Consider the following 13,512-nt stretch of genomic DNA (forward strand, 5'->3'; position numbering starts at 1 on the left):
TGCAGAAGTCTTGAGTGTAGCGATAAATTGTCCTTGTGCATTCTCTTTCTGTTACTTTCTTTTTTATAGAAACAAATTAACTAACATTTCAACTATTACTAACATTTGTTCGCCATGAAGTTGCAAAATTTGGAGGATGCTTAAGCTTCACTTTTAAGAGTGGAACACGATAGCATTCAAAGATCTCTGACTGCTTGCCACACTTGCCAGGAAGCACAGCTTTCTTGCAGATGCACAGAGGCAAGTGTATCCGCAAGCCAGTGGGCTGCGACACTCTATGAATGGTAGAGACATTGTTCCAGTGTTTGCATATCAGAATTATGCTTTCTGGTACATTCAAATTAAACTCCAGCACTATCATGAATGCACATTGTGTTTAAGTCATACTTTATGATTTTTCTGATGCATTTTACTTCAAGGAATTGAATTATTTGAGTAACGCTTCTGCATCCTGCGGAGGGCCTGCGTGGTTGTAGTTCGGAATGATATTGTTAGGGGGATGTTGGGAGTATAGAAGATTATATTTACAATATATATACAAGATGAGTGTGAGTAGTTAAGATGGCTGACCACCAACAACCTGCAGCAGCCAGCGTCTCGCTATCTTCTGCCTCTATTCGTTCATCCTTCTGTAACAGGACCCCCGGGTGGTGAAGCGCCATCTCAGCGCATGGTAGGCGAAGAACTGCAAGTGAAGTATGGCTTCAGCTGCGATATGTGCATGACATCAACGGGCAGCGGACTTGAGGATGGATGAAACTGTAACGGCGCGATCTCGTAATTGACGTCGTTAACTTGACGTAGGACTTCATAAGGCCCTGTGTAGCGGGAGAGAAGCTTCAGGGAGAGGCCGACCTGACGATATGGTGACCAAAGCAGCACCCAAGCACCTGGGGCAAGCTGAACATCGCGATGGCACCAGTCATAATGCTCTTTTTGCAGATTCTGCGAGGCTAATAAGTGAGATCGGGCGACTTGACGTGCCATGTGAGCACGATCGATGACTTCACGAGCATACTCGGTGGCAACACGGGGCACAGAACATAGGATGGTGTCAAAGGGCAAAGTGGGGTTGCGACCATACAAGAGATAAAAGGGTGAATATCCTGCGGTGTCATGTCGGGACGAGTTATACGCGAATGTCACATAGGCCAGCGTGGCGTCTCAGTTGCAGTGATTGTTGGAAACGTATATCGACAGCATCTCTGTGAGTGTTCAATTAAGACATTCCGTAAGACAGTTTGTAGGTGGTAGGCAGTGGACAGCTTGTGCTCAGTGGCACAAGAGTGGAGGAGGTCGTCCACAACTCGAGACAAAAATGAGCGGCTGCAGTCTGTAAATAACTGTCGAGGTGCACCGTGCTGGAGAATGACGTCGTGAAGGAGAAAATCGGCAATGTCTGTTGCACAACTAATCAGCAACGCCTTTGTTATTGCGTAGCGTGTCGCGTAATTAGTAGCGATGGCAATCCACTTATTCCCTCTAGTCGTCGTCGGAAAAGGGTCAAGCAGGTCAAGGCCTACGTGAAAGGCTGGTTCAGAGGGAACTTCAATTGGATGGAGTTGGCTGTCAGGTGGCAGGGGAGGTTTCTTACGGCACTGACACAGTTCGTAAGTTGCCACATAATGACGCACAGAGCGGTAGAGACCTGGCCAGAGGAACCGGCGTCGTACGCGGTTGTATGTACGCAAAACTCCAAGGTGTCCGACCGTCGGTGCATCGTGAAGTTGTTCGAGAACAACAGACCACAGATGACGAGGAAGGACAAGGAGCAACTCGGGGCCATCAGGGTTGACATTGTGGCAGTAGAGGATGCCCTCGTGCAGCACGAACATGCGGCACGTGCCGTCGGTGCTGCCAGATTGCACTCCGGAGATGATGGACTGTAAGGATGAGTCACGTTGTTCAGCGCGCATGTCGGTCATGTCAAAGCCATCATGCAGGTCACCGGATCATGTGCAACAGGATCAGGGGGATCCACGGGGTGACGTGAGAGGCAGTCAGCGTCCTTGTGCAGATGTCCAGACTTATAGTTGACAACAAATGAAAATTCCTAAAGCCGCAAAGCCCAGCGACCAAGCCGTCCTGTGGGGTCCCAGAGGGAAGACACCCAGCAGAGGGCGTGGCGGTCTGTAATGACCAAAAACGTGCGGCCGTACAAATATGGCCAGAACTTGGCGACAGCCCAAACTAAAACCAAGCACTCCCGCACAGTGATGGAGTAATTTCTCTTAGCAGGTGACAGCAGGCGGCTGGCGAAAGCTATCACGCACTCTGTACAATTCTGCTGTTGGACGAGAACAGTGCCAATGCCGTGGCTGCTTGCGTCAGTGTGGACTTCACTCGGTGCAGGTGGATCAAAGTGGGCAAGTATGGGAGGGGTGGTCAGAAACCTGATGACAGCCGTGATCGCGTGAGCCTGCTCCAGGCCCCATGAGAATGGCGTGTTCTTTAGAAGATCTGTCAAAGGCCGAGCAACATCGGCGAAGTTTTTGACGAAACGGCGAAAGTAAGAACACAGGCCGACGAAGCAGCGCACGTCAGAAGCAGAACGTGGCACAGGGAAACTGCATACGGTGCGAACTTTTTCCGGATTTGGTTGGACACCGGATGCGTCAACGAGAGTTCCCAACATGATAATCTGACGGTGCCCGAATTGACACTTTGTGGAGTTCAGTTGAAGGCCAGCTTTTCGGAAGACCGCAAGAATTGCAGCGAGTCGGGTAAGCTGGCTGCCGAATGTGGGAGAAAAAACAATAACGTCGTCAAGGTAACAAAGACAGGTGGTCCATTTGTAGCCTCGCAGAAGAGAGTCCATCATGCGTTCAAATGTCGCAGGAGCATTGCATAGGCCAAAGGGCATGACTTTGAACTGATATAAGCCATCCGGCGTGATGAAGGCCGTCTTCTCCCGGTCCATTTCATCAACTGAAATCTGCCAGCAGCCGGATCAAAAATCGATGTACGAGAAGTATTTAGATCTGTGCAAGCAGTCCAAGGTGTCATCGATGCATAGTAGTGGGTAGACGTCTTTTCGCGTGATCTTGTTTAAGTGGCAATAATCGACGCAAAAACGCTAGGTACCATCTTTCTTATTTAATAGGGAGAGGCAGGCTAGTTGGTGGTCGATATTGGAATGCATCATGTAACCGCGCAAACGACAAAGGACACAGAAGGAGGTGACCTGTCCTGTGTGTTTCCTTCTGTGTCCTTAGTCATTTGCACGGTTACATGATGCATTCCAATACCATCTTTCTTTTTCACAAGGGCGACAGGCAAAGCTCAAGGGCTGGCTGATGGCTCGATGATCCCTTTGTGGAGCAGTTCGTCTACTTCTGATTGGATGAATTGATCTTCTGCATGCGATACCCGATAGAGTCGCCGACGAATAGGATCCGTGTCTCCAGTGTCTTAAAGGCCTGTTGCCAAAATCAAAGATGTCACTATACGATTCAAGCAGGTGACATATGTCCGTGGCCTGTGCAGAGGTGAGGTCAGGTGCAATCATTTTCGCAAAGTCATCTGTTAAAGAACCAGAGCTGTGAGCTGCAATTGGCGCTAATAAGCCACTCTCGGCATTCAGACTCTCAATGTCAAATTCGGAAACACTAGAAACGCTGGCCAAGAACATGCCGGCCGGAATCACTTGAGCGCACAGGCTGAAATTGAGAAGCGGTAGAACGACTTCGTTATTTGTAACCGTGACTTGGGCAGCTGCTGGGGTGAGGACCTTCTTTAAACGTCTACATAGGCTAGCACTCATCACAGATACGTGGGCTCCAGTGTTGACGAGTGCTTGGACAGGTACGCCGTCTATTTTAATGTCTACTACACTTCTCCTTGTGGGCACAGACAGTGGATTTGCTGTTGTAGTAGGCAATGCAGCACCACCTCTGAGGGCTGCATTTCTTCGTTTTCCGAAAGGGTGCAGCCAAACGCCACAGGGGACGAAAGGCGTCGTGGCTGCGGTGAATGGGAAGATGGTCGAGGTGTTTGCGGTGAACGAGACTGGTGTCCGCGAGGGCGATGGTGAGCGGCTGTACCACATGTTCCTAGCAGAGTTGTCAGCGCTGTTAGACTCAGCGGTGGGCGAAACACTACGGTATTTCCATCACAGCGGCTCAGATTCGTCGGCGTGCGAGGTGTTGAGGGCGAGTTGCGACAGTATTGGGCGACATGACCAATGCGGCGACAGGTGAGACATATCAGCTGGTCGTCCGCAGTTCTCCACTCATTCAGGGTGTGATAATGTGAAGAGAAGCATTGGGGTGGAGCGAAAATAGTAAAAGGGCGTTTGTTAGCTCTGAGATTGGCTACAGCACACACAGAATGTAAACCAATGTTTTCAAGTTCCTGGCGAATGATGGTTTGTACGAGAGGAACTGAAAATGTGGTAGCATCAGGGCTACCAGAACAGAAAGCTGCGGGTGCCATTGCATCCAGTTCACGTCTAACGATTCACACCACGTCCTCTGATGGCGACGCATGCTGCTGTGCGGGTTGATCTTCACATGTTGACGTTGCAGCAGTACTGGGAAGTCTGGCAAATGGTTGCAAGATGCGTCGGCTTTTGGCCTGCTTGAATTGTCGGCTCTCTTTAATGATTGCATCAACTGTAGAGCAGCTTTTGCACATGAGCAGATAAAACGAGTTGTCAGCAATGCCCTTAAGCATGTACCCAAACTTCTCAGCTTCTGTCATGTTGTGAGTGGCCTTACGACAAAGTGCCAGCATGTCCTGGATGTAGGAGACATAGGACTCCGTGGGGGATTGGGCACGAGAAGCCAGTTCCTGCTTTGCAGCAATTTTACGGCTGGCTGGTTTGCCAAACAACTCTGTCAATTTCTCTTTGCATTGGTCCCAGCTGGTTAGCTCCTCTTCGTGGTTTTCGTACCACATCTTTGCCATGCCTCTTAGGTAGAACAACAGGTTAGCTAGCATATGCGTAGGGTCCCATCTGTTGATTCCACTCACGCGTTCGTACATGGCGACCCACTCTTCAAAGTCGGCACCATCGGTCCCGCAGAAATTTCCAGGATCCTTGGGTTGCACAATGACAACCAAAGGTGACAGCGATGTAGCATGCGATGGTGACATAGGAGGCGGCAACGATGTTGGTCCCGAATGCTCACCGTCATTCGTGTTGCGGACGGTGATGCGACATCCACTGCGGAGTTCCGTTTCCAGCCATGGTACCCCGCACGTCCACCAATATGTTACAGGGATGTTGGGAGTATAGCAGATTATATTTACAATATATATACAAAATGAGTCTGAGTAGTTAAGATGGCTGACCACCAACAACCCGCAGCAGCCAGCGTCTCGCGGTCTTCTTCCTCTCTTCAGTCATCCTTCCGTAACAGTATTCCGCAAATCGATGTCTGACACCATCAAATTTTCTGCGTCACGGGGACCTTACACTATTGCATTACAATTATCCATGATGTGGCCTGTGCAGCCAATCGGATAGCTCGCCCTAGCGGAGCCATATGTTCAATTTGCGTCACCTGGTTAGCTGCGGCTGACAACTCGGCCAAGTGACATGCTGCAATGGGTAGTGATGTACATTTGTAAAACCTTGTAATAAATTGCACGCTTTTCGCAGAGCACTTAGATGTGTCAATCATTGTTCAGAATGGATTACCCTAACAACACAGAGCATTCGTACAAATTCGTCAAAATATTTTCAGGGTCTGTTTAAGCATAAAAAGGCACCACTAATCAATAAGCAAGTACATCGATCAATAATAAACATTGAAGAACAAGACGATGCACACTTCGGAAATGGGTAAAGCAGATATGTCGCATATCAATGTAAGGACTAGCTTAACTCAGAACAAGCAATACCTTCCGTTAATGCACTCCACGGTGATATTCACTGTGGAGATTAAAACAAACAGTGTGTTATAGTTTATAATTGCTCATAATACACAATACAATACAACATTATTTATCAGAGTAACCACAGCACTTTAGAAGAGTCAACTGCTGGGCTAGTTGGTGATCTTGCATACTGAAAAGATTTTGGCGCAAAATCTTTTCAGTATGTAACCACAACACCTTTACGGCATTAGAGTGGGGAGGAGGACGAAAGTAAGACAAGAAGGTGAACCTATATATAAAGCAAGACTAGCATTAGTAGCCTAAACTAATTGAACAACCAGGAATGAATGAATGAATGACTTGCAGGGTTTCATGCACCAAAATCACGATTTCCTCAGGAGACACGCTGCAGTGGCAGACTACAGATTAATTTTGACCATCTGGGTATCTTTAACGTGCCCCCAATGCACGGGACACAGGCATTTCTGCATTTCGCCCTCATCGAAATGTGGCCACCACAGTTGGAATTTTATGCCGCCACTTAGTGCCTTGCAGTGCTACACCAGAGCCGCTAAGCCACCACGGCGGGTAATTGAACAACCATAAATTATACACGAAATCAGGAAAATTAAACAGGTAAACAAACCACGCCTTGCACAATATAGGTAAGGCGAAAAGATGGAAGAAAGTGCACTATGATTAATACCAGTCTTCGAATAAAATAACTTGTGAAAAAGTTTTAATCGAAGTCTCTTCCGCCGTTCATGCAGTGTCTCCAGGTTAATGCTTTCTCTAGCACTAGACAGGCTAAAATGTGTAGAGTAAGTAGCAAATATAAACATCGGAGCCTGATTCTGTATTCTTTCCTACTGGTCTACCTCAATTTTCAACCAGGGATCCCAGACGCACCAACCGCACTCAAGCATAGGTCTTACTTTCAGTAAGTACAGTAGTTTTTCAGTATTCAAAGGAAACATTTCTAGATTTCTATGCAAGAATCCTAGTGTGTGAAAAGCCTTACTTGTTAAGTATATAAATGTGACAGTGACAGAAAAGTTCAGCACAGAAACTATACACAACAAGCATCGTACAGCATAAAATAATGTAATTATACGAGTATAGTACTCCAATTCAAAGTGGGCCACTTGACTGATAGCGCTCATGCGCTCACATGTTTAATTTTATCCAAACGAGTGCAGTATTGCATGATAAATACATAGTAAACAAAGCACACGTAATTCTTGAACTTTGTGATCAAAAATACACATGCGTCAATTGATTTTGGTGTTCAGAAACTGTCCTACCAGAGACTGGCATCAATGCCATTCTGGAAGAACCTTTCTGGGACAGAAAAGCTGTTTGTACAATGGCATGTGTACTGCATGTACAGTTAAATACCTCGATACAGTAGAAACTCGTTGCTCCGCTTTGAAACTGACGATTGTAAATAATGTACCAATGGGGAAACCGTCACCGTGCGGAAAGGTGCAACTCACCACAGCACAATGTGAGAAACAGCCACAGTGATTGCCGCTGCAGTTATTAGATGTCTCGGTGCTCGTACTGTGACCAGGAAGGGCACATATGCGCATGTATAGTTAAGGGAAACCTACTATGTTTTGTGACAGTGGCCCCTACCGAAGTATTTTGAGTATGCTTCAAAGCATAACATGGTTATACTGCGCCGAAGCCGACTAATGAGAACTGGCGTGAAATGCAAAAAAAGACCCTTGCAGGCTCCAAAGTAACTCCAAGCCTTTACATGATTTCTGTAGGTTTTAACTGATGCGCTTTTTCTTCCGATGCTTCGTAAATGCTCTGTCATAATCTCTTATATACATTTGTGTATACACGATGCTATGGCTCTGGTAGGCTTTGTCACAATGTTTGTGCAGTGCATGGCTTGTGCCACTTTGGTCATCTATTGCGAACTTCGGACACTTGTTTCAACAAACTGTTGCAACAAATTTGTCACATGTTGCAATGAATCGGTCGCTTATTGCAACAAATTGGTTCTTATTGCAACTAATTTGTCGATTGTCACAATGAATTGTTCACTTTCTGCTATGAGTTGATTGCTTGCTCCAACGAAGTGGACGATTATTGCAACAAATTGGTAGCTTGTTGCAATAAATTGGTCACTTGCCGTAACATGTAAGAGCCAATTTCTCCCTGTACAGCTATATTTACATGGCGTCAACTTTCAAATTTAACGTAACATGCGGGAACATTATAGAATGGCGCAGTATGATGGCAATATAATACATAAGAGTGAACGAGATTTAGGTCGGGACCACAGAAACATGACCACGACGTGGGAGCCTTAAAAACGTAACAGGGAAGAAAGCATCAATGAGGTTCTACCGTATAATGAATTCAACAGAATAAGGGATTGACTATGTTATAACGAAATTGTGTTATATTTATTTAGATTTGACCTATTATGCATTTAAGTACAGTTGCCAACAGGCTTTTGTTTTGCGCAAGGCAGTGTAACATTTTCTGAATCATCAGGCAATCGGAGGAAACAAAGTTCATTAAGAGAAAAAAATATATTCTGCTGAATTTAAGCATCGGTACAGGGCACGTAGTCCGCTTATGCGCTCAGCCGGGTAATGGCAGAAGACACACGTGCTAGAAAACTAGAAAACACAGGCGACGAAAGCACATGCTTAAAAATAAAGAAGACCACATCATATCATGCATGAAACAACATTGCTGAAAGCACCAGACAAACATGTGCAGAAAAATTCACAAAGTGACAGCCACTAACAAAAACAACTATCCCAAGTTGTAAACATGTAGTATATAGCAGCATTTCAAATATAATATTTTCCATCGACCAGTGATACACATGTAGGTAGGGAAAGAGTGAAACAAAGCTGTTAGCAAAAGTGAACTGCTAAGTGTGGCATTAATAAGATACAATACTAAAATCACAGCCTTTGTCAAAGGGAAGAATAAAGGAGTGCAAACTGGGCACAAACAGAAAGGCATCCACACACGTACGCAGATGTACTTATGCAGCTTTTCTTCGTCCATGTCCAGTTTGCCATTCTTTATTCTTCCTTATGAAATACAAGAATTCCCAAACTGTCGGGTGGTTACAAAGTCGAATTGAACGCAACAAATGAGGTGCTTCTGCTGCAACTCCTGGTTCTTGGTGGTTGTAAGGTGGTGATGACGCCTTGCTGTGACAAAAGGAAAAAAAAAAGTAACCAGATCAGTCACTTGTATAGCACTTAGTTTCCAATTGCTTGTGTTCTAAATAGAACATTTTTGAATCAGATCTAAAAGAAACCTTGTATAAACGCGACCTCTAAATATTGTATACGAGATGTTCTAAATTTCTAAACAAATTAACAAATAAAGGTGTAATGGAGTCTGTTTGGCAAGAACAGCTTAGTTATATTATTAATCAACTGCTGCACTTATTAATTGCATTACAGCTCAAATGAAACTTTTAAACGAGAAAGAAAGGAAGGAAAAGTTGGTCCCATCTGGTGCACCATGACAATGACAGTACTAATAGAACAAAGAAACGGAATGTGTCCGGATGCTCATAGTACGTTGTAGTGCTCAGTGAAGGAGTTAAGTGAAACGCTTAAGTGAAATACTTAAAGTGGAATAATTTGAGTGTCTTCACTTGTACCAGTATTTCTCCCTGTGAACAGCAAAAGTTGTTGCAATTTTTTATGGTACTTGAACTAAACTAATAGAATAAAATCTCAATTTAATGAACTAAGCTTTACCAAAAGCCGTGATGCAACAAACTATTTTTGTTTCCCGGTCTTGGTTCTATTTAAAACAAAATTGTTTTTTTTTTGCCATTTTGCAAAGTAATTTGGTACCACAGCTTAGACTTACTAAAGCTTTCCAACTTGTTAAGCAGATACTTAGAGCTTTCCATGGCTAGTAAACTTATTCAAAACTACAAAAGGCAGAAGGGATCATTTGAGCTGATTCTTCCATTCGAACAGAGTTCAAGTGGCAAAAATGCAGTCGTGAAAATGGGATGATCAGGTTTTGCAAAGGTGCATAGGAGCGTGGTATTCACTAAACAATGCTCTGCCATATGACGTGTTAGTAAAGAACTTGCAGAGGCCGCAAGCTGTCTAGTAGCTCGGAATAAAAATAGCGAATCTCGAAGGCTGTGCTTTTGTTTGTTAAATGTGCCAGAAGTAACTTTTAGAGCTGGAAATACATGTTAGGAGACATGTTTACACCCCCCCCCCAACAGCTCCTCCAGTGCGAGGGAGACCGAGTGCCCGGTCACTTCGACAAACACATGCTACAGGGGGCAAGTGTGTGTCCTCCTCTAGCCTGACTGTGGCTGTGCATGACTCGCTACATGACTGAGCGCATACAGTGCACGTGACTTATAGCGATATCAGAAGGAATGAAAAATTCAATTGTTAAAAGCGATCATAGCCACATCTGGACTGCCTCAAAGAAGAAACGTGCCAAAAGTAAGTTTGCAGCTATGAACTGAAATTTGCCACATGCGCCAAAATATATACGTTGCAGAATTTAGGCTGTGAAAAATTTAACATTTATTTACTCCTCCAGAAAGCATGTCAAGCGTTAGGCGCACTGAAATAGTCAGAAATGTGCAATCGCTTTCGTGGCAGTTTCAGGTTTACAACCACAGTGTGCATCGCATGTGGTGCAAGAGCACCTGCAACAATCCCTTAGCGCGCACGAAATCAATGAGCGACACAACTGATAACAGTGCATTTTGTGTCGAAACCGGAGTTAAGGTCAAACATGTGCCAATTTGAACCTTATTGTCACTGCAGCTGCTGCCATCACCTCCGATGCACAACCCCGCCGTGTGTCGCAATGACCGCCTCATCCGATATCGTTTCGCAGAACGAGGCAGCACTATCTTCTCTGTGAAACTGCTGCATTGAAGCACCACCTGTTTCATCTTGAGTAGCGACGTGTTCCCAGAGCTTGGTAATGTCAGCAGCTTCCACCGTGTTGGTCTGGCTATCGGGGGGTGATTTCACCCTAGTGCACAAAGCCCGCCTTTCCGAAACAGTCGCTTATGGTTGAAAAGGGTCCCAAACCTTTCTTTTTTTCCGTTGATGAGCATGTCCATTAGTTACAGCATTCATGATTACGGTGCTTCCAGTTTTTAGAATCGTCGATATCTTTGTGCCAGATGGTATTTCTTTACGTGATGCAGAACTGGCAGCTTCATCTCAAGCCACGCAGCTTTGCGCTTTGTTGGTGCCATCTTTTACAAACTAGGCTGTCCAATGCTTCGAGGTTGCTTCCACGGCACAGTTTTGTGCTTGCCAGGATACAGGCATTGCAGGAAGGGTGGGCAGAAACACTTTGCTTTTCACTTTTCTTTCTCTCGTTCTTTTCTGGATGCACATAGAGCACGATCGGCGCCATCTTCTACAAACTACACTGTCCACTGCTTCAAGGCTGCTTGCACGGCGCATTCTCGAGCTCACTAAGATACAGACATTGTAGAAAAGGTGGGTGCTACCACTTCACTTTTCACTTTTATTTCTTTGTATCTGGAATTGTTTGGAGCACGATCGTGGGCGATGCAAATGCCATCTTACGACATGTGCAGTGTGCCACAAGATAATTTGTTTATAAGCGCTGACTGACAAGACAACATCGACCAGGAATGTTCTAGGGACCTGTCAAATTATTTTTACTACTGAAGCTTTAAAATCTTAATTTTACAGCATTTGCAATTTAACAAAATTCTTTTGCTGCAACTACAACAAAGTTGTACTTGCAAGGCAGGTGTAGCAAAAGTTTTTTTTATTTTGCTGGGTAAAGTGACAAAGGTGTGCTGTGTGGGTGTGGCGAAGCGGCTGATACTTTTTTTTTTTTTCTGGAGGATTTTGCACTCTTTGCGGCACACATACCCAGTGGCCTTGATGATGTATGGTGTTTAACGGTGCAAGGGTCCGCTATGGCCAAAGACATATTGTAATGAATTGTCTAATTATTATGCATGAAATCAACACGAGTTACAAACGTAGATGTAATGTGGCTGTAAACAGGCCTAAAATATGTCAGTATCAAAATAATGACAATGACTCATGATACAAAAGGAGTGTAAAAGTTTGGCTACAGCAAAGTGATATTATAAGAAGCATGCAAGCACTACTGCCTCCACAAGGCTCTTTAATTAAACGGCTGAAAGGTACATGCTTTAAAATCTTATGCTACTGCCGCTAAAGCCTCGAAGGTGAGACTGTGCTAAACATGACCCGGTCGAATTATTTCCACGATGTTAACTTCATCTAAAAAGCTAAAAACTGTTTCCAGGTTAGAAAGCGGTTCATGACTATGAAAAAATGCTGGGTGAAGTGGAACATGCTGAAGAAACACAGAATGAAAGCGCTTTTTACGCTTAGTTTCTATTTACCTGCACTGGATACGGATATGGAGAACTGTACAGCTGTCGCCACACCATCACGAAGGAGGATCATTTAAAATCAATAGGTGACAGTGGGTGCCGAAGGTATGATCTGTTGTTAATTGAAAAAGGAGAACTTCCTTGTATCATGCTGTTTTCTCTGATATGAAGTTTTAGTTAAGGTTTAATAATTAAGGTTTGGTCAAATGTATTTTATTGGATTCTCGGGTACCCCACTGTTTCTGCCAGTGCTTTTTCAGCTGATGTCGCAAGTATGGTCTAAGGTCTGTGGCCGCAATGGGTATGTTTCTGTTGGCGTCGCTAAAAGCTACTGAGGTAGCGTTCTCATTGGCAACTTCATTGCCTTTTATGCCACTATGGATAGGAGGTACCCAGCATAGGATGATGACTTCTTTACCCATAAAAGTTGAGCGTAGCAATGCATACAGTTCGTTAAAGACAGCGTTTTCATAAACTGATTAGGGCTCGGACTACACTCAATGAGTTCGTGAACACAATAGATCTAGTGAGATTCCTTTGCTTTATGGGTTTAACTGTTGAAAAGATCGCATATGCTTCCGCTGTAAAAATATTTGTATATGAATTCAATGTACCAGATGTCAAAAACAATGGTCCTAGGTATGCATAAGCAACACCAGCAGGAGAATTAGAAGAATCTGTATAAAATTCAGCACTGGAATACTTCTCCTGAAGTTCAAGAAAACGTGAACGTATATCTGCCTCAGCGGCTTCTTTTGATATTTCCATGAAAGAAACGTCACACTAGATAGCCTGCCACTCCCAAGGTGGTGGAAGCCGAGTAGGAGCCATTAGGACATTCTCTAGAAGAGGTGCACCTGTTTATTCTGACAGTGCTTTCAACCGGAAAGACAGAGGAGGCATAGTGGCTGGACGATTATGAAAACAGCCTGGCCGTGGAGAAGTCATGAGTAATTGAATGGCGTGGATGGTATTGCCACGACCTTGACACAACTGACAGCCACTTGGTGCTACATGCTAGGCATGTTGGGTTGGCTCCCAGGAGAAGACAACGATGAAGGTACCAGGACAGCTTTATGAAAGATCTATAGCGTCGACTGAAGTCTTTTGTGGCTTTATCTGTGACAAACTGGCGGAGGTGCTGGGTATTCACGACTGAAATTAGTCACTAAAATCTGAGCAGTCCATGACGACAGCTGCAAGATGCTGTGGGCTACACAAACCTGTTGAGCCAACAAGACTGACAGATTGCCTTTAGCGATTCCGAGATGGGGAGGATCATCGTCTGTTTCTAC

At 44.7% G+C, this 13,512-nt stretch overlaps 1 protein-coding gene across 11 annotated transcripts in view; it reads right to left on the bottom strand.

The window, feature by feature from the left end:
* Positions 1 to 13,512, bottom strand: part of LOC142592785 (uncharacterized) — a 29,450-nt gene that overhangs the window by 3,472 nt on the left and 12,466 nt on the right. For 2 of the 11 annotated variants that reach the window (XR_012830808.1, XM_075704459.1), the window contains 2 exons: positions 8,952 to 9,014; positions 5,848 to 5,878 (listed from right to left, as the gene is read on the bottom strand). Coding sequence is in view for 4 of the 11 variants with exons in the window: in XM_075704459.1 (XP_075560574.1) it covers positions 5,848 to 5,878; positions 8,952 to 9,014 (94 nt within the window). In the remaining 7 variants the exon portion in view is untranslated. The other 9 variants (XR_012830803.1, XR_012830806.1, XR_012830807.1 and 6 more) reach the window with 7 other exon arrangements.

This window comes from Dermacentor variabilis, chromosome 9 (assembly GCF_050947875.1).
Source record: "Dermacentor variabilis isolate Ectoservices chromosome 9, ASM5094787v1, whole genome shotgun sequence".
NCBI lineage: Eukaryota > Metazoa > Arthropoda > Arachnida > Ixodida > Ixodidae > Dermacentor > Dermacentor variabilis.